This window comes from Xyrauchen texanus, chromosome 21 (genome assembly GCF_025860055.1).
Source record: "Xyrauchen texanus isolate HMW12.3.18 chromosome 21, RBS_HiC_50CHRs, whole genome shotgun sequence".
NCBI lineage: Eukaryota > Metazoa > Chordata > Actinopteri > Cypriniformes > Catostomidae > Xyrauchen > Xyrauchen texanus.
The window spans coordinates 30,850,402-30,869,735 of NC_068296.1; the positions used below are offsets into that span (position 1 = coordinate 30,850,402).

General features: G+C 40.2%; 1 protein-coding gene and 1 long non-coding RNA gene across 3 annotated transcripts in view; one reads left to right on the forward strand and one right to left on the reverse strand.

Moving 5' to 3' along the window:
* LOC127661411 (segment polarity protein dishevelled homolog DVL-3) overlaps positions 1–19,055 on the reverse strand; it is a 57,842-nt gene extending 38,787 nt beyond the window's left edge. Inside the window, exon 1 of one of the 2 annotated variants that reach the window (XM_052152102.1) lies at positions 18,500–19,052. In XM_052152102.1, coding sequence (XP_052008062.1) covers positions 18,500–18,660 — 161 coding nt within the window. In that variant the 5' untranslated portion in view covers positions 18,661–19,052. Of the gene's footprint in view, positions 1–18,499 lie in introns of both variants that reach the window. The other variant, XM_052152103.1, reaches the window with a different exon arrangement.
* LOC127661424 (uncharacterized) overlaps positions 1–19,334 on the forward strand; it is a 359,800-nt gene that overhangs the window by 23,416 nt on the left and 317,050 nt on the right. The window lies entirely within an intron of this gene.

Here is a 19,334-nt window from a genome sequence, read left to right on the forward strand (position 1 = left end):
ATGCAAGCTATTTGTGCATCACAAGCCAATCAAATATTTAGTCAACCCTAGTTAATATGCATTATCACACATTATCAGAAACGTCTAGGTTACTGTTGTAACCTCCGTTCCCTGATGGATGGAACGAGACATTGTGTCGAGTGAAGCGACACTAGGGGACTTTCTTGAAGGCCTCGGTTACCTCTGAACTTGAGAAAATGCCAATGAGAATGCAGACAGAATCTGCATGTCCCTCCCCCCATATGTACGGGTATAAAGGGAGGGAATAGTGCATTTGTTTATTCAGGTTTTGCACTGAGGAGCTGAGAATAAGGTTCAGCCAATACAGTGACTCGGTTAAGCATCGTGGCCAGGGGGACACAAAGTTTCGTTCGCTCCAACAGGGAATGGAGGTTCCAACAGTAACTTAGAAGTTCCCTGTCTGTCGCTCACTTTGCTGTTGTGTCGATAGGGTTCCCTATTCAATCACGCCACGTGCTGAACCGTGTTCGTGCGCTGCTGACACAGGTGCAGTCAGGCAGTTGTGTGCCAAAGCAACAGGCTACGTCAGAAGTCACGTACCCTTCCCCAACGCCCCATAAAAAATCGTCATAAACTTTTTAGGTTTCTGGAATCCCGGTGGGAGGGAACAAAGTGACGCACGGGAGCAGGCTGCGCCAGCTGCGCCTTTTCTCTCTCTATGTCTATATTCTTGCATAGTGTTAAAGCGGCTGGGGCCATCGTAACTCTATCACACGCATCGGGTAAGTGTTCTTTTCCAACTCCTATACTTTCAGGGAGAAAAGACCCCACAGAGACCACCGCCTGCCCAGGCTGGGGAGAGGTAAAGAGTGGCGAAATATGTCACATGGGTTTTCAGGCCACACGTGGAAATAGCGAGGTGGTAGATCATACCTGCTTGCAAGGGAGGAGCAAACACGGTGACCGGGGGGCAGGGGAGACTGCGGAAAATACACACAGGAGGATTAATCCACAAAGGCTCATCCTGTGGAGCACCTATTCCAGTACAGAGTCATTTTAGTACACGTAGTGGGACTGGTCGGGAATTCCTCCGCTGAAATTGCGGACCAGAGGGCTAGGGAGGAAGAACATCCAGGGAGCGCGAATCTAGTGGACTCTCCTGGGGGAAAAGAGCAAAAGTGTTCATCTCAGTGGACAAGAAAGGCGCTATGTGCAAGCGGAACACCCGGTCAGACGTTCCACATTCCAGAGTTCAATGTGTTCGGATCTGAGAGAACGAGACCGACTCAACCCTGAGATTGTAAAATCTCATAAATGTATTGGGTGTTGCCCAGCCCGCTGCTCTGCAAATGTCTGCTAGGGAGGATCCGTTGACCAGTGCCGATGAGGATGCCACACTTCTCGTCGAGTGTGTTCGAACCCGCAAGGGGGCGGGCACGGCCTGGTGTGATGTCAACGACCCAGCGGGAATGCCTCTGTTTGGAGACAGCGTTCCCTTTCCGCTCTCCACCAAAGCAGACAAAGAGCTGCTCAGAACATCTAAAACTCTGCGTGTGGTCCACATAGGTACGCAAAGCACACGCCAGACACAGAAACGAAAAGGCTGGGTCTGCCTCCTCCCGGGGCAGCGCTTGCAGGTTCACTACCTGATCCCTGAAGGGGGTCATAGGAACCTTGGGCACATAGCCTGGTCGCGGTCTTAAGACATGGGTGTCTGCCAGACCGAACTCCAGGCAAGTGTTGTTGACAGAACACTTGCAGGTCCCCAACCCTCTTGATGGAAATGAGCGTGATCAGGAGGGCCGTCTTCAAGGAGAGGGCTTTGAGCTTGACTGATTCTAGTGGCTCAAAGGGGGGTCTCTGAAGGCCTGAAAGGACCACGGAGAGATCCCATGAGGGAAACAGGCATGGCCTGGGAGGGTTCAGCCTCCGGCCGCCTCTAAGGAACCTGATAATTAGATTGTGCTTCCCTAACGACTTAGCGACCACTGCGTTGTGGTGAGCCGATATGGCGGCTACATAAACCTTCAAGGTTTAGGGGGACAGCCTCCCCGCCAGCCTCTCCTGCAGAAACGAGAGCACTGACCCGACTGCGCATCTCTGCGGGTCTTCAGATCGGGAAAAACACCAATTCGCGAACAAGCGCCACTTCAGGGCGTAAAGTTGCCTGGAAGAGGGAGCTCTGGCTTGGTTGATCGTGTCAACGACAGCAGGTGGTAGGCCTCATAGATCTTCCACATCTCGTCCAGGGGCCAAACGTGGAGGTTCCAGAGGTCTGGGTATGGATGCCAGAGGGTGCCCCATCCCTGAGAAAGAAGGTCCTTTCTCAAGGGAATGTTCCACGTAGAGGCTGTCGCAAGGAGCATGAGATCCGAGAACCAAGTCCGTGTGGGCCAATAGGGGCTACCAGAGTGACTTGTTCCTCGTCCTCCCTGACCTTGCACAGCACCCATGAAAGTAGACACACTGGGGAAATTAGTATTTGCGCAGCCCTGGGGCCAGCTGTGTTCCAGCATGTCTGTCCCGAGGGGAGCCTCGTCAGTTGGAGGTCTCTAGGGAAGCAAACAGGTCGACCTGTGCTTTGCCGAACCGCTCCCAAATCAGCTGGACTGCCTGGGGGTGGAGCCTCCACTCTCCGCTGACCGCGCCCTGTCGCAACTGTGCATCCGCTGCCGTGTTGAGGTTGCCCGTGGTACGAGTGGCGAGTGTCATTGAACCATCCACAAACAGTGTGATCGCGGCCCAGACACACGAGGCTGCGTCTATGACCGTCAGGAGCGGAGAGAAACCGTCCGTATCCAGGAACTACACAGGGGTGGAAGAGCATCTTTACACAGACTCATCTTGAAAAGGACGTTCAACGCCAGCTGTGTATTGCTCTTTAGAAATACTCTTTTAGAAGAGCTGTCGAAGCGCCCAGGGGCAAAGCTGCACTGTCGTGCAGAGAAGGAAAAAAACCACTGATATCCAACACAGATGCTCTACAGAGGTGAGTGGAACAGTAGTAATCTTAGCTGAAATCAGATTGAACAGATGCACGATTCCCTCCCTTTATACCTGTATGTCCGAGAGAGGGACATGCAAATTCTGTCTGCCAAATTCCCATTGGCCTTTTCTCAAGTTCAGAGGTAACCAAGGCTTTCAAAAAGTCCCCTAGTGTCGCTTCACTTGACACAACGTCGAAGTGAGCGACAGGCGGGGAACTATGACACATTCCATCCCATCATGTTGAGTATTTTGAATGATCTGTTGAAATGCAGACACATACACTTGCTGTAAGTCTTTATTTTCCTGAGTGTATTTGCATAAGTAACGGATTATATACCACAGTATGTAAACAAAGCCTTCAGATTGGAGTCTGGCTAAACACAATGATTGACAGCTTGCTATGAATTCCAGTCTGAGCACTTTGTTGCTTTTAGTGAGCGGATTTCACATTGTTCTACAGTGCGGGATCTAATCCTACTTGGGCTATGTAATAAAAACCCAGCAGGGATGGTGACATAAGAGGCTCGTAGAGCAGCTCTACACCTCCTTTTTCTCATTCTGTTCTTCTTCTCTGCTCTCTTCATTCCTTTAGCAGCATGAGGTCCCACTTCTCTTGAAGCAGCCTCTTCTGTAATCCTGCTCAGAACCGAGTCATATTTTTACTTGAAGGAATAGAACAAGCAAAAATGAGAATTCAGACAGCATTTACTCACACTCATGTTGTTTCAAGTCCATATGACTTTCTTTCAATGGTGCAACACAAAAGGCGAAATTTTGAGACCGGGATGATGCTGCTCTTTTCCACACAATGTAAGCATATTGTGACTGAGGCTGTGAAGCTCCAAAAAGGAAAAAAAAGCACCATGGTGGTACCTAGGGATGTTAAAGAATAATCAATGATCGAGTACTTGTTGGTAATAATTTGATCGATTAAGCTTATCGAGGTCGATTAATCAATTTCAGCACAAATGCATTCTGTAATAGAGAACATTTACACTAAAGAGTGCACTGCATTAATATATTTATTATATTATGTCATAAATTGTTTGACATCACGCAGAGGGGTAATCACTAGCACACAAGCAACAGCAAGAGAGGGGCAGGATTTTATTTATATGAAGTTTTTTGCACCTGCATTCCAATCAACATCTCAAAGTAATCCTTCCTCATGATCACGCAGCGTGTTTTCATCAGCTGAATGGGAGACTAGACACTATTAAAGTGTGACAAGTCTCGTGCTGCGCATGCAAGCCATTTGTGCATCACAAGCGATCAACTATTTTGCCCTTTTCAGTGAATCGCACAAGCAAAATCCTAAAACTTTATTTCCAGGTTTAATTTATATTTTGAATAGAGTCATATTTTTTATCAGATTATGTTTTCTCTTGTAATGTAATTTTGAATGTGACCGTGTTTAAGGAGAGTGTACCTATATGCTGGGTTATAAATCTAGAGGATTAATAGTGGTGTTTTTCTTATTAAATCATGTGTTGTTCTGAAAGCAAAAAGATACAAATGAAACACAGAATGTAGGCTGTCATCAGTGCAGCCTGACCGAAGCAAAGCATGCGTGTTTACTCACGTGATAAACCGAAAGTGAAGCGCTGTCGGCTCGTGGTGCGTGAATGGCTTGCATGCACTGCATGAGTCTGTTGGGTATACTGCAGTCTAGTCACATTTTAACTTTTTGTTTTGCCTCCCATTCAGCTCATTAAAACACGCTGCATAATCATGAGGAAGGATTACATCAAAAAGTAGATTGGAATGCAAGTGCGGAATATCATATGAATAAAATAGTCTACTCTCTCGCCACTGCTTACCAGTGATTACCCCACCACGTGCCAATGCTGGCATGCATGCCATAGGTTGCCTACCCCTGCTCTACATTTACACAGCATCATATAAACTTGATCAAATAAATCTCTGACTTGCGACATTCTCCTGTTTCACTCAAACGTCACTTCACTTTAAAAGCCACACGTGTGAACATAACGTATACCAGACTTCATAGCCCATAGTCTGCCTTAACTAAACTTCATTTCACCAGGAAAAATAACTCAATGTGATCGGAGCAGTTGCACTGTGGGAAGTGCACATATTTGTGGGCATGCAAGATCGAGTCTGGTCCGTGCCAATCCCCCATTCACTCTCCTTCCACTACCCTGTCCCCCTACACTTTTCTGTGAATTAAAGACAAATGGGCCATAAATCAGTCCAGTCTGACATCATCCACCGATGCATCATTTAACTATGCAACTTTATTATCTCACCACTTCTTCCTTTTGCAATATAAAAATTAAATTCACATGAAATAACTTAATCATTTTTAAATTAATCTGCTGTTTATATCCAATTACGGAGCTTTATACATTTAGACTTGTCATATATCCTTTCTCTTTCTCTCTCTCGCTTCCTGTCAGATAAGCTGATCTAATGAAATCCTTCAGCAGAGACTGTATCTGCTGAATTCACATCTGTTTAAACTGATTGTGTTGCAATGCATGCTTATTCATTACTTGTGACGCATGTTCTGGGCATAATGAACACGGGAGTGGATTAACTGTATAGGCAAGCTGCCATATCTTTTCTCATCATCTGAAAACGCACACCCACTGTCATCTGAACCAGTGTCAAAAGCCAAACTGCACGAGAGAGACCCAGTGTGAGTGATAGAGACTAAACGGCAGCTAGAGAAAATAATAGTTTTGAGATTTTAAACTCTGTCAAATTAACATTCAGCATTCAATTTGTTGTAAAACTGTATGTACAGTGTCTAATAATGCATTGGAAATATAAACTTAAGTTTATCTTGTCAAAAAAAGCTCGATATGAATTGAAACTGCCCATTTGATCCTTATATAATCCACTGGAAAATGCCAGAAGATTTTGCATCTTTTAATTACAGCATGTCCACTGATTTTCTGGCATGTATACATATACTTGTATCAAAGATTTAAACCTGTTAAAATGTGTCTAACTATATCCGCAAAAACATCTAAACATATATGTACATATTTATATAATTAAAATAAATGATGACTAACCAATTTCTTGCAAGATCTTTGAGAAAAAGTATGAAGTAAATATATTTATGATTATATTTTTTATGCTTATTGTAATGTACCATGTACAGTTGAAGTCAGAAATGTACATACACCTTGGAATCGTGGAAAACATTCCCTGTCTTAGGTCAGTTAGGATTCCTATTTTATTTTAAGAATGTGAAATATCAGAATAATAGTAGAGAGAATTATTTATTTCAGCTTTTATTTCTTTCATCACATTCCCAGTGGGTCAGAAGTTTACATACAATTTGTTAGTATTTGGTAACATTGCCTTTAAATTGTTTAACATGGGGTCACACATTTTGTGTAGCCTTTCACAAGCTTCTCACAATAAGTTGCTGGAATTTTGGCCCATTCCTCCAGACAGAACTGGTGTAACGGAGTCATGTTTGTAGGCCTCCTTGCTCACAAACGCTTTTTCAGTTCTGCCCACAAATTTTCTATCATATTGATCTTTGTGATGGCCACTCCAATACCTTGACTTTGTTGTCCTAAAGCCATATTGCCACAACTTTGGAGGTATGGTCATTATGGCACAAGAGTTACATTTTCTTTTCATCAGACCAGAGGACTTTTCACCAAAAGTTAAGATCTTTGTACCCATGTGCACTTACTGAACAAACTGTAGTCTGGCTTTTTATGGTGGTTTTGGAGCAGTGGTTTCTTCCTTGCCTAGCCTTTCAGCGACTCATTTTACTATGGATATAGATCCTTATCTACCTGTTTCCTCCGGCATCTTCACAAGGTCCTTTGCTGTTGTTCTGGGATTGATTTGCACTTTTCGCACCAAACTATGTTCATCTCTAGGAGACAGAATGTGTCTCCTTCCTCAGCGGTATTGTAACGAATGAGGCAGCGAGGAGACGCGGATCCAAATGCAGACTTTTATTAAAAAGGTAAACAGGCAAAACACAAAGGAAAAACCCTCGATGGGGAAACAAACATAAACGAGTAAACTCGGGCAGGAGAAACATTCCAGGCTTGACAACATACAACGACAGACAAGGAGAAAACAAGAAGCAGGGCTTAAATACACAGGGAGTGATGACTAAATTGGACACAGGTGAGAACAATGAACAAAATGGTAGTGATGATGACAGGTGGATACTGGGAAGTGTAGTTCTTTAACAATAGACTAGTGAGACACAGGGCAGACAACAGAGGAACGTGACAGGTATAATGGCTGTGTGGTCCCATGGTGTTTATCTTTGCGTGCTATTGTTTGTACAGAAGGACTTGGTACCTTCAGGCATTTGGAAATTGCTCCCAAGGATGAACCAGAGGTCCACAATGTATTTGTGGTCTTGGCTGATTTCTTTTGATTTTCCCATTATGTCAAAGAAATAGGCACTGAGTTTGAAGGTAGGCCTTAAAATATATCCACAGGTACACCTCCAATTCAGAACACCTCCAATCAGAAGCTAATTGTCTAAAGGCTTGACATAATTTTCTGGAATTTTCCAAGCTGCTTAAAGGCACAGTTAACTTAGTGTATGTAAACTTCTGACCCTGGAATTTTTATATTGTCGATTAAAAGCAAAACAATCTGTCTGTAACCAATTGTAGGAAAATTACTTGTGTCATGCTAGATGTAGATGTCTTAAATGACTTGCCAAATCTATACGTAGCTTGCTTATATTGGTTAAATAATTTGTTTTAATGACTTCAACCTAAGTGTATGTAAACGTTTGACTTCAACTGTACCATGATTAATCAGAAAACTTTGTAATTAATAAAAAATTATCGAATCACAACCCTAGTTAATATGCATTATCACAAAATATCCCAATATCCCACAGTATGTAAACAAAGGCTTCAGATTGGAGTCTGGCTAAACACAATGATTGACAGCTTGCTATGAATTCCAGTCTGAGCACTTTGTTGCTTTTAGTGAGCGGATTTCACATTGTTCTACAGTGTGGAATCTAATCCTACTTGGGCTATGTAATAAAAACCCAGCAGGGATGGTGACATAAGAGGCTCGGAGAGCAGCTCTTCACCTCCTTTTTCTCATTCTGTTCTTCTCCTCTGCTCTCTTCATTCCTTTAGCAGCATGAGGTCCCACTTCTCTTCTGAAATCCTGCTCAGAACCGAGTCATATTTTTACTTGAAGGAATAGAACAAGCAAAAATGAGAATTCAGACAGCATTTACTCTACGTCAAATGGTCTGTTTTTATTTATTTATTTATTTGTTTTAATTTCCCTGAAAATTATATAAATCTACGTCATTCCATTTGTGTATGTAGCCTACATTTGATATCTTGATTTAATATAGCCAATTTTACATCTTTTTATTGAAGTAACAAAGCCAGGGCTGTAACAACCATTATAACCTGGGGTGGGGCAATATGTCCCTAATACTTATAGAAATATTATTAGGAAATGAAACAATATATTTATATATTTTTTGGAAATTATATATGATTAGCCTATATTTTAAGTTTCGGCTGCCATTGGGCCTGGGTAGCTCAGCGAGTATTGAGTTTGAATCCAGGGTGTGCTGAGTGACTCCAGCCAGGTCTCCTAAGCAACCAAACTGGCCCGGTTGCTAGGGAGGGTAGAGTCACATCCTTGTGGTCACGATTAGGGGTTCTTGCTCTCAATTGGGTGTGTGGTAAGTTGTGCGTGGATTGCGGAGAGTAGCATGAGTCTCCACATGCTGTGAGTCTCTGCTGTGTCATGCTCAGCGAACCACGTGATAAGATGCTCGGATTGACTGTCTCAGAAGTGGAGGTAACTGAGACTTGTCCTCCGCCACCCAGATTGAGGTGAGTAAACGTGCCAGCACAAGAACCTACTAAGTAGTAAGAACTGGGCATTTCAAATTGGGAGAAAAGGAGATCAATCAAAAAAGAAAAATAATAACAAAAATTTAAAAAGTTTTTGGCTGCCGTGCAAGGAAAGAGTGACAACACCTTTAAGACCCATCAGAAGCCGCTGTCAATCAATCGGTTCGGCAGTGAACAGAACAAGCGCACAAGAAGTTAACAGTACAGGCAAGGAGCGACAGCCATGGCCTATTGATTTTCAGGACTACAGTGCAAACAATGTCAGGTTAATTAAGGTTTTTTAACTTTAAAACATGATTGCGTTGCTGATAATGAAATAATTATGCTACATCATATCTTTGAATGGAGAGTAGTGCGTAATTTACTTTTGCATTAAAAATTTAAATTTCTCATCATCAGTCCATTGTATGAGTGCACACTCACGCTCTCTTTCTAACACATACACTTATGCATCAGGCAGAGAGAGAGAGAGTGCGCTCTCATCTAATTGAGGTAAGAAAATTGCACTGAAGCCATAGACATAAGTTTGGCTTAAAGGAAAATTGACACACTTGGTTTAAGTTGTGTTCTTGTTTTTTAATTGTTAAATGGCGGACAACATTTGGAATCATCTGTTTTTAAAAATCAGTAAATGACGCACATATTTTCATTCGCAATCTCTACACTCTCTCATGAACCCCTTTGAGTTCCTTCACATACCCCCAGGGGTTCGCGAACCCCCGTTTGGGAAACCCTGCCGATGCCTTTCTGTCAGCTTGAACCAGTCTTGTCATTCTCTGTTGAACTCTCTCATCAACAATGCATTTATGTCTGCAGAACTGCCGCTCACTGGATATTTTTTGTTTTTGGCAACATTCTGAGTAAATTCTAGAGACTGTTGTGTTTGAAAATCCCTGCAGATCAGCAGTTACAGAAATACTCATACCAGCCCATCTGGCACTAACAATCATGCCACGGTTGAAATCACTGAGATCACATTATCTCCCCATTCTGATGGTTGATGTGAACATTAACTGAAGCTCCTGACCCTGCATGATTTTATGCACTGCTGCCACATGATAGGCTGATTAGATAATCGCATGAATAAGTAGGTGCACATGTGTTTCTAATAAAGTGCTCAGTGAGTGTATGCTTGTCATTGGCAGGTAGGGTTGTCAACTTTTCGTCACGCAAATACAGGACACGTCAGCATTTTGAGCACTTAAAAGGGACATTCGATTGGGGAGGGGGAGAGTAGTCCCCCCTGGGCATTTTTTAAGCTTTGTCCATCAGGGCTTGGCCGTTTAAATGCTGAAACACAGGATGTACATATGACATATTAAAAATATCCTATCCATCACTTCTCTCTCCGTTCTGAACAAAATGAATAAAACTACATACATGTATAATTAAATCATTATTTAAGAAAATAAAAGTAGACATTTCCAAGCGCAGTAAATTATAAGTATTTATACAGTTATGTATACATATAATGAAGTAACAATGACAAGCAACACTACACGGTCACATTTCAGCAATTCACATTGGACAGTGACTCTCTTAAGTAGCATTTAAAGCCTGTGCTCGCACTTCAATGTTAAGTGCAACTTTGGAAAATGCACGTAAAAAATATTTCTGAAAATTATTAATCATTCACTAAAAAGAACCGGCTGATATTTGTTTGGTGGGTAGCACTGTGTGCTTAGTAGTGTAGATTCAAAAGAACCCTCTTATCCATTCAGAAATCCGACTACACTGTTTATGAATGTTTCACGCTGCAGATGAAAAAAAAAACAGCTAATAAGAGTAATTCGATTAGGAATGAAGCTTCACTCTCTTTATTACAGACAAACTTCCACAATTTTGTAAGGTTCTTCAGATGTCCTCACTGCATACTTTTTTTGCTTTCCTCCTGACATTCAAAACATCTCTGGTGACAATGTGGCTGCCTAGCCAGATCGATTATATAAACTGACTTTTTCAGCCAAAGATCTCTTTTTTTTTCATGCACTTTAGCCACACACAATACAAAAATACTTTCACATATACACACATACACAAACTCTTTATCAAGCTAGTATAGTGGATTTGGGGCAGTGTGTGCAGACAGCTCATGTGTGTAGACAGGACCCATTGATTTGTAAGCAGAGCTCATCTTTAATGAAGAGATCCTCTGTCTTCATAGCCCGAGTTAATTAGATTTAGTCCAGAAAACAACCCTTCACTAAACAGCAAGAGAGATGGAGGAGGAGAGAGAGGAGAAAGGAGAAAAGCGCAGTGGATGAGAGTGAAAAGGAGGGATGTGAACACTCACAAAGCACTCTAAGCCTGCATTCATTTTTTCCATCTTATGTCTTCAGAGACACAGCCAGGCCAAAGCCTGAAACAATGAGCCAGTAATGCAAAGAGATCCACAGAGACCCAAAACACACACACACACACACACACACAATGCTAATAAACTGAAAATCGCATGCATGTACAATATGCTAATACTGTCCAACTGTACTCTCGCATATGCACCAGAGTAAGGACAAGACAAGAAAATAAAGCAGGGAAAGTAGGTCAGTCTCCTTTAAAGAAACATCACTTCCATCAGAGAGAACAAGTCAAGTAAAAAGAGCTCTCTGCTTCTCAGGTTTGCCAGACTGACCAAGAGCAGTCTCTCTCTCTCTCTCCCTCGCTCTCTCTCTCTCTCTCTCTCACACATACACACATTTCTTTCAAGACATATAATGAAAATCTAAAAAATCTTTATCACAAGAGATTAAATACTGTGTAAATGACAAACCATGGGCTTGATCTCACTTACATTATCTCTATGTCACACACGCACAATCTGTCCACTAGGGCTGGGTAATAGGACGATGTAATCGGATATCAACAATGTCTTACAAAGATCCTGATGCCGAGACAGAACAAGCACATGTAAAGAGTTTTCATTAATCTGAAAACTGTTTGCAAGAACAATGTCATCTATGAGAATGCTGCACATGATCTCCGATCATCTCGGGAGGTGCTGTGAGTTTAGTTTGTGAGTTTTCTTTTCTTTTCTTTAAGCAGCATTAAATATATAACCAAAACGCAATACAAACACAAATTCGATAAGAACACACATTTGGCAGCATTTTTTGGGAACACAAGGAAATGTATTAGGCTTATTTATTTTGATTAGTATTGACTTTGCATTTATAATTGTCTTTGGTTCTTAATCTGCAATGTTCTGGAGAACCAGGAAGCGGTTGCCTGCTTAGTGACGTCACAGAAATTTCATCAGATAATCGTCATTATGACTTTTGTCATTATTGCACAGCCCATGGCAGCATTCTCCGTGGTGTGAAATGAACCCTCCGCTAAAAGCCGTCAAGCTTTCCTACCTGCATCTTTACCTTTACCAAACACTTAGAGAGAAGTGATTAAATTCTCTCAGGGATTATTAAATAAATGACACCTTAGTCAACCATGCATCTAGTGCATCCATACATCTAGGTTATATAGTTGCCAAAAAGGTTTGCAGTGTCCAGAAGAAGGCTGAATTAAAAACAAATACCTGATGGAGGGGTTTGCTCCAGAATAAAAAATGTAAAATGTTCAATTACAGAGAAGCCTCTTTTTTAGTTGTTGCTTGGATTGAAATATGATGCATAGAATATAAAACAGATCAAATATTTTTTTATATATTACTTATAGATTGAGAAAGTTTTTTTTTCATTGCAATGGACATGACAGGTGCTGTATTCGGCTACTTTGGACATCGTTTAAAATAAAAAAAGAATCTTTCATTATATTTTTAGATGTTTTTGAATCACTTTTCATCAAAATATATGTAAATGTAAGCTATAGGCCTATTTTCATGTACATCTTTATCAACAAAAACTTTTAAGGATATCAATATATAATTTTATTAAAAAAAAGAAAATAATCTATATTTTGATATTTACCGTGATATAAAATTACTTGTAAAATTATATAGAATTTTGGTCATATCGCCCACCCCTAAGAGAGAGAATAATGAATTTCTAACAGATATAATAATGCACTATACCAAAATGAGGCGATAAATGAACATTAAACAATATACCATTTTCCATATTCTGTTCATGTTCATGTTTCATTAAGTACATGCAAAATTTTTGCTCCCAAGAAACACGCATGGATGTTTTAGTCACGTTTTTGTTATTTCATGAAACATAAACAGAATGAGAAATGCTGTGTCGTTACATACAGCAGCAGACTTTAGGGCTGCAACTAACGATTATTTTGATAATCAACTAATCTAACGATTATCAGAACAATGATTTGCGATTATTGCTCTTAACCGAATATTCAGCTTGTGCTCCGACTGAACAGGTTGTATTAAACGTGCTTACTAACTAAAGAGGACAAAATCATCTTTTAAATGTTTAAATGTAAATGTTTTGTGTTTTAAGGATTTTTAGATATTTAAAATATTAAAATATTGAATATTATGTTCAACATTCTCCAATAACAATGTTTTCTTCTGCAGTATAGCTGCTAAAGTAAATGTACGTAAGGAGTTTTAGATATTTATAATGGAAAACAAGACTCCTCTAAAACCAATTTTTTGGCTTTGTATAATGGGATAAGACTACACTCACTCACCTTTTTTGGTCACTTTGGTTTGGTTCATCTTTAACTCACAAAAAACAAACTATCTCTTCTTAATAGAGACTGAATCACCGATTTTCTTCACGATGAGATACACACCGTGAAATATATATAATGATTCACTATCCCATCACGTATAGGGCATTTTCCATACTGCATTTTTGGAAAAAAGAAAAAAAGAAATGTACTTGACAAGCGAGATGAACTTCATCAAACAGTCATGCATTATGACATGTGCCCCATCCTCATGACACATTCTAGCCACTGAAGGAAATTATCATGTAGATATATCCAGCACTGGAGAGAGGGAGGGAATGTGTTTTTTTGTGTGTATACAAATGCGTGTGTTTACATGGCAGGTTAAAGTGTGGCATGAATTGATAAAGTTTACTGCTGGCATTCTGTGATCATAAATTACACCGCCCGCTGAAGCATGAAGCTCTGTGTGTGTGTGTGTGTGTGTGTGTGTGTGTGTGTGTGTGTGTGTGTGTGTGTGTGTGTGTGTGTGTGTGTGTGTGTGTGTGACAGAGAGATACACACATCATGAAGGAAGACATCAGCCTATCATTAATCCAAACTCAAATCAATCTGCCTTTTCACTGCATAAGCCATAAAAGCAATAGAAACTCAGACACCTCAACATGCAGCAATATCACAAACAATGGCTGGAAAAGGAAGATCTCAACACCCCAGTTTCCTAGCTATTAAAACGTTCTATAGGAGTTCCTGTCAATATTTATGGACACAAGATGCTGTTGGTGAGCCTGATCTCATGAAAATCACATGACTGTGGTGACATTTTTGCAAAGATATATTACGTGGGTCTTTACACATACCACGGCAGTTCCAAGTCGAACTAAGTGCTGCTGAAAGCGTTACATTTTCTCCCAAATAAGGGAGTTTGTTTTAATTCAACAAAGCCCCTACTGTACACCTAAACCTAACCGATAGTGTCATAAAAAGCAAATGTGAGATGAAAAATACAATTGCTGAAGCAATCACATTGTGTGTGTGTGTTGCCTCTATGACACTTGTGTGTCGATGTGCTTTTCGGGACTCGTAAACTGGTGTTTTGCTTTGTAAGTGCACCGTTATATCAGTTTAGCTACAGCGCAATTTGATCACACATGATCAAGCTAGTAAATGTAGTTAGTTATGTAATGCAAACATTAAAATGTACCTATAATAAAAGTGTTTAGATATCAAAAGATAGCATTGTGTGAGGAACAGAGTGAGAAGAGTTGATGTACTGATTTATATGGGTACAGTTCAGTTATAGTCTCTCAAATAATGCTCTTGTAATAATAAAGGGCTCTTGTAACAAGGTATATTACGAAAATATACATTTTACAAATGTTATCTTATTATTCGTTTTAGATCATTAGATCATAGATTGGATCATCTGGTCACATTTTAGGTTTTCAAAATTAGAATTAAATGTTTATTTTTTGTTGTTTTTGATCAACAACTGACTGTAAAGAAATGAAAGTGTAGCAATAGTTCTGTTAGGAAGACTTGTAGTAGCGTACACCATTCATTAAATTTAGGTGACTTGTCCAATCATAAACCAGCATCTTCTTTATAAATCTGCTGCTGTTAAGTTATCACGTTATGTGCGTTGTTTTCATCCCCCTTCACCTCCAGTTTAAGTCCCGTCCTGCTGTAGGTGTAAGTTCCTCTACCCTGTCATTCATCATCTGGCAGCATCTGATTGTTTGAGCGATAATCTGAGCACTGATCCGTAAAATGTGGTTTACGCCAAAGGAAACTATTCGTATCCCCATATTATGATTGTTCTCATTTATTCGCAGAACTGTATTTAAAGGAATATTCCGAGTTCAATACAAGACAAGCTCAATCAACAGCATTTGTGGCATAATGTTGATAACAAAAGTACAATTTTATTTTTGTTCCTCCTCTTCTTTAAAATAAATAAATCAAGGTTACAGTGAGGCACTTACAATGGAAGTGAATGGGGCCAAGTTTTGGTGGGTTTAATGGCAGAAACATGAATTTTATAATTTTATAAATGCATTTACACTAGTCCTTCTGTTAAATATTGTGCATTATTTGAGCTGAAAAGTTGTTTCAAATTGTCATTTTAACAGCCATTTTAAGGTTCGTTGACAATACATCGTCATGGCAACAAAGTTGTAAAATTGGCTATAACTTTACACAGAAAAGGCTAGCACCTGATTTTATTACACTAAAATAATTTGTACATGTATATTGTTTAAGTGTTGTGGGTATACTATTAAAACAGTGAGCATTTTAACATTTACAGATTGATACACATTGAATCTTGATATCGATTCTTAAATCCCAAAATCAAACTTTTTCTCTATGAGCAGCCCTCTGCAATAAGAGGAATTTACTTGCATTTACAACCAAATTTTGCACTATGTGACTTAAACTTATATATTTGGCAACTAGCTGGTAAATATTCAGATTTCCCTCACCAGTAATTGTGTAGTATAGTGGTGGATTATTCAGCAGCGAGATCCTTTCACGGCGTGTTGAGAGTAAAAGTTGTTCCGTGTAATGTGTGTCCAAAGACAAAATCCACACAACCTATATAATTAACAGCATTAGCTGGGAGAAACTTTCTTTCATATGTAAGCAAAAGGGACATTATAACTGAAATATACCCATATGAATGATATCAAATCGAAATCATAATCAAATCAAGAGCTTGTCAATCAGAATCAAATCGGGAAATGTATATCAATACCCAGCCCTAAAAGTAATTTCTTTCTATAAGACCAGATTGGTCTTGGCAAATGTGAGAATGCAACCGGCAAAACAAATTGTGGGATTCATGAGCTGATTTTCAGAATAAAAAATGAAACAAGTCATCCTTGACATTCAGTCTGGTACATCCTGATCATCCTTTAACAATGACTTATTACTGTCCGATTAGATGATATCAATTTCACTGAAGCTAATATTGCTTCACTTAGTTTGCCTATTGTTCCAGATCATTGAGATGAAGTCAGACAATGTTTTGATTTGGAATCGCAAGTAGCGTAACTGGCACGGAAAAAGCGGGACTGTTTTATATCATGCCCTCATGGTGGAGAGTCTGGAAGTGATTATGCCACAGGGTATGGAACAATGGCTGGCTATTCACCTTGACGAGCTCGTTTGGACAGTACTTTGACACAAACAAGCAACGTGGACAGAAACAAATGTGTTATGAGGGTCCTGTTTTGCAGGTGGTGGGTGGGTTTGTGGGTGTGTAAGGTTTGTGTAGCTTAGCTCCTAAAGGAAAACCCTGAAGCATGCCAACAAAAGCAAACAAAAAGCAGATCACATGAACTTGAATTTAGCAACATGACACTGTTCTTTGTGGGTTACCAGTGACTGGAAATCTGCTCAGAGGATCAGCGAGCACAATTCCCGAGTGGTTAGCTGTTTCAAAGCCAGCATTCCAGACCTCAGATGCTTGTTTTGAGTGGTGCACTAAAGTGTACTTCACCTCTCATAACAAGAGAGACTATGAGACAGCGCATTATCTGCTGCACTATTGGGGTTGTTGACCAGATCTAAATGATTTTTAAATTCCTCCATCTAAATACGCAGCCTGCTACTTTTATAAACACAGCTATAGTACCGAAACAGCATCATGTAAATAATAACTGGTCTTGAGCCTGCATGTAGGAATGAATCAATATATAGTTTTGTTGGCATTGGAGGCTTAGATGTGATGTAGGGGTGGGGACGGTGGGATGTGAAATTTGAAATAGTTTTCGTCAAGTATCTAATGCAGAAGAAACATCTCCAGTTCTTGAGTTATGATTCGTGCTCATTGCAGCTGTTATCAGTGGCATTGAGTGACAGCGGGTGGCGATGTTCTCTCGTGCATCCAGACGCATCCTTCACTCGATCCACTGTTCTGCAGCTCACGCTCAAGTCCAGTTAAATCTCAAAGAACAACGCAAAGAGATGTGTCCCTGTTCATGACATACATCCACTGCTGAACAGATGCAGTCTTTGTTTATTAAATTAAAAAGTTATATTAGGGCAAATAAGAACCTGGAACTCCTTTTGCTAGAGGCCAAACTTTACCATGAGCCTACTGAGTCATTCTGAATAAAGCTTAGTCCATATGACTAACAAAATCCCTGTACTGACAGTGTCAGATATACGGATCAAGTTTTCAAATTAATTATGTGAAATATATATTGAAACGTCTGAATTGGTCATCAAGGATGACTATTTATGAAAACTGTTAAATATTATTTGACATTATCTGCACCTAACCTAATTAATATTCATGAGTTTCGTGACATTGCAAAAACTGTTCCTACCCCTTTTTAAAAACCAATTTACGCCCATGATCCGAGGCGGTTAAAGCGTTTAAACCACAAAGGTTCATTTCTTTCTTTCACTGAGTTTTTATTACTTACACATAATAATAGTATTTATAGAAGAAAAATTTCTAGATGACAAAATCTTTTATAGCTGACTTATTGTATTAATTTTTTAAAGCTTAAACTAAGATTTTATTCATTTTCATGAAATCACAATTTTTAAATATCCTTATATTTCCAGGTTTTCTACGACTGTGAAAATGAATAAACCCAACAGATGCTTCTTCGATCACATTTTAAATGACAGTGATCATGTTACAGTGTCATAACGCGAGTACATACTGAGTAAAAACAATGAGCAGCATGTACTTGTAATTATGTAATTACAAATGGTTACTGCTATTGTAATTCATTGCATTACACGGGGACACATGTTTATCTGGGTTCACACCAGGTGTCAATAAGCAAAAGCATGTCTCTTCCTTTAAATAATAAAACAATCTCATCTTTTGAACGACACAAAGCCTCCTCCCACTCACAGATGAGAACATATGAGCATCTTTAAAATGACATGAAAACAAGCAGTTAAGTGTACCCTCTGAGGTTGTGAGAGGCATTTGCGAATAGACAGAAAATAAAAGAAATTACGTTATCAAAATAAAGCCGTTAAAAGCGGTCGGTCTGAGGTAAAGATACTCACTGACATGTACAACGGCCGATACAAATACAAAGGGGTTTTCAATATTTTTACATGCATAGTGCAGTGCGCCTTACCCGAAATCATCGTCCATAGATTTGAAGAAAAATTTGTAGTTGGGTTTATTGAGGACATTTTTGAAGTCGGCGAGAGTGACGTTTTCCGCGGGGATGGGTAGTTTGATGAGGTATGGAGTCTCCTGCTCGTCGAGGTGATAGATGATCTTGGTCTCCGCCATGGCGGGCCGCTGCTAATGGACAGGCCGCGTGCATCAGCCCCACAGCCGGGCGCGCTTCCCGCTTCCACCGCTGAGCGCTCCTGTCCACCCGCAACCTCTGCGCGCACTCTTCTGTCAGTGACAATACCCCAATTACTGAGTATCCTTACGGATGTATGCAACACAAATCTATCTAATGGTATGATTATATATGTATTATAGATGGTCCTCGGCGATTTATTTCCAGTATAAGGCGTAAGAACCGTATAGGTCAGTCCACACTGTACTCCCTATGAATACTGTTGCTTTTTCCTCCTCTCAGTCCTATGGAAACAACTGATGGCCGATGTGAGATAGCCCCTCCTATCGATTTACCACTGCGCTCCCTCTACAGGACGAGTTAGACAATTTTTCTACCGGTCTTTAGATGCTATACGTTTACTTTGAGCTCTTGTTTCTGGAGACGAAGCATCTCAGTTATGTAAGCAGACGTGAAGTCATGTTGTTGCATATTAATCACTCGTTTTGACTACATGTGTGACGGTAGCCAGCTGGTAGGTAGCTGTGCAGTGTGTAAACATCACTTCCCTATGAGGTGTGATTTGTGCACTTACTTTGCAAACTAAGCAATCATCGTGTCGATCGTCACGTACATTGCCGTGACCAATGACGTGTGATAACGTACGTGTGGATAA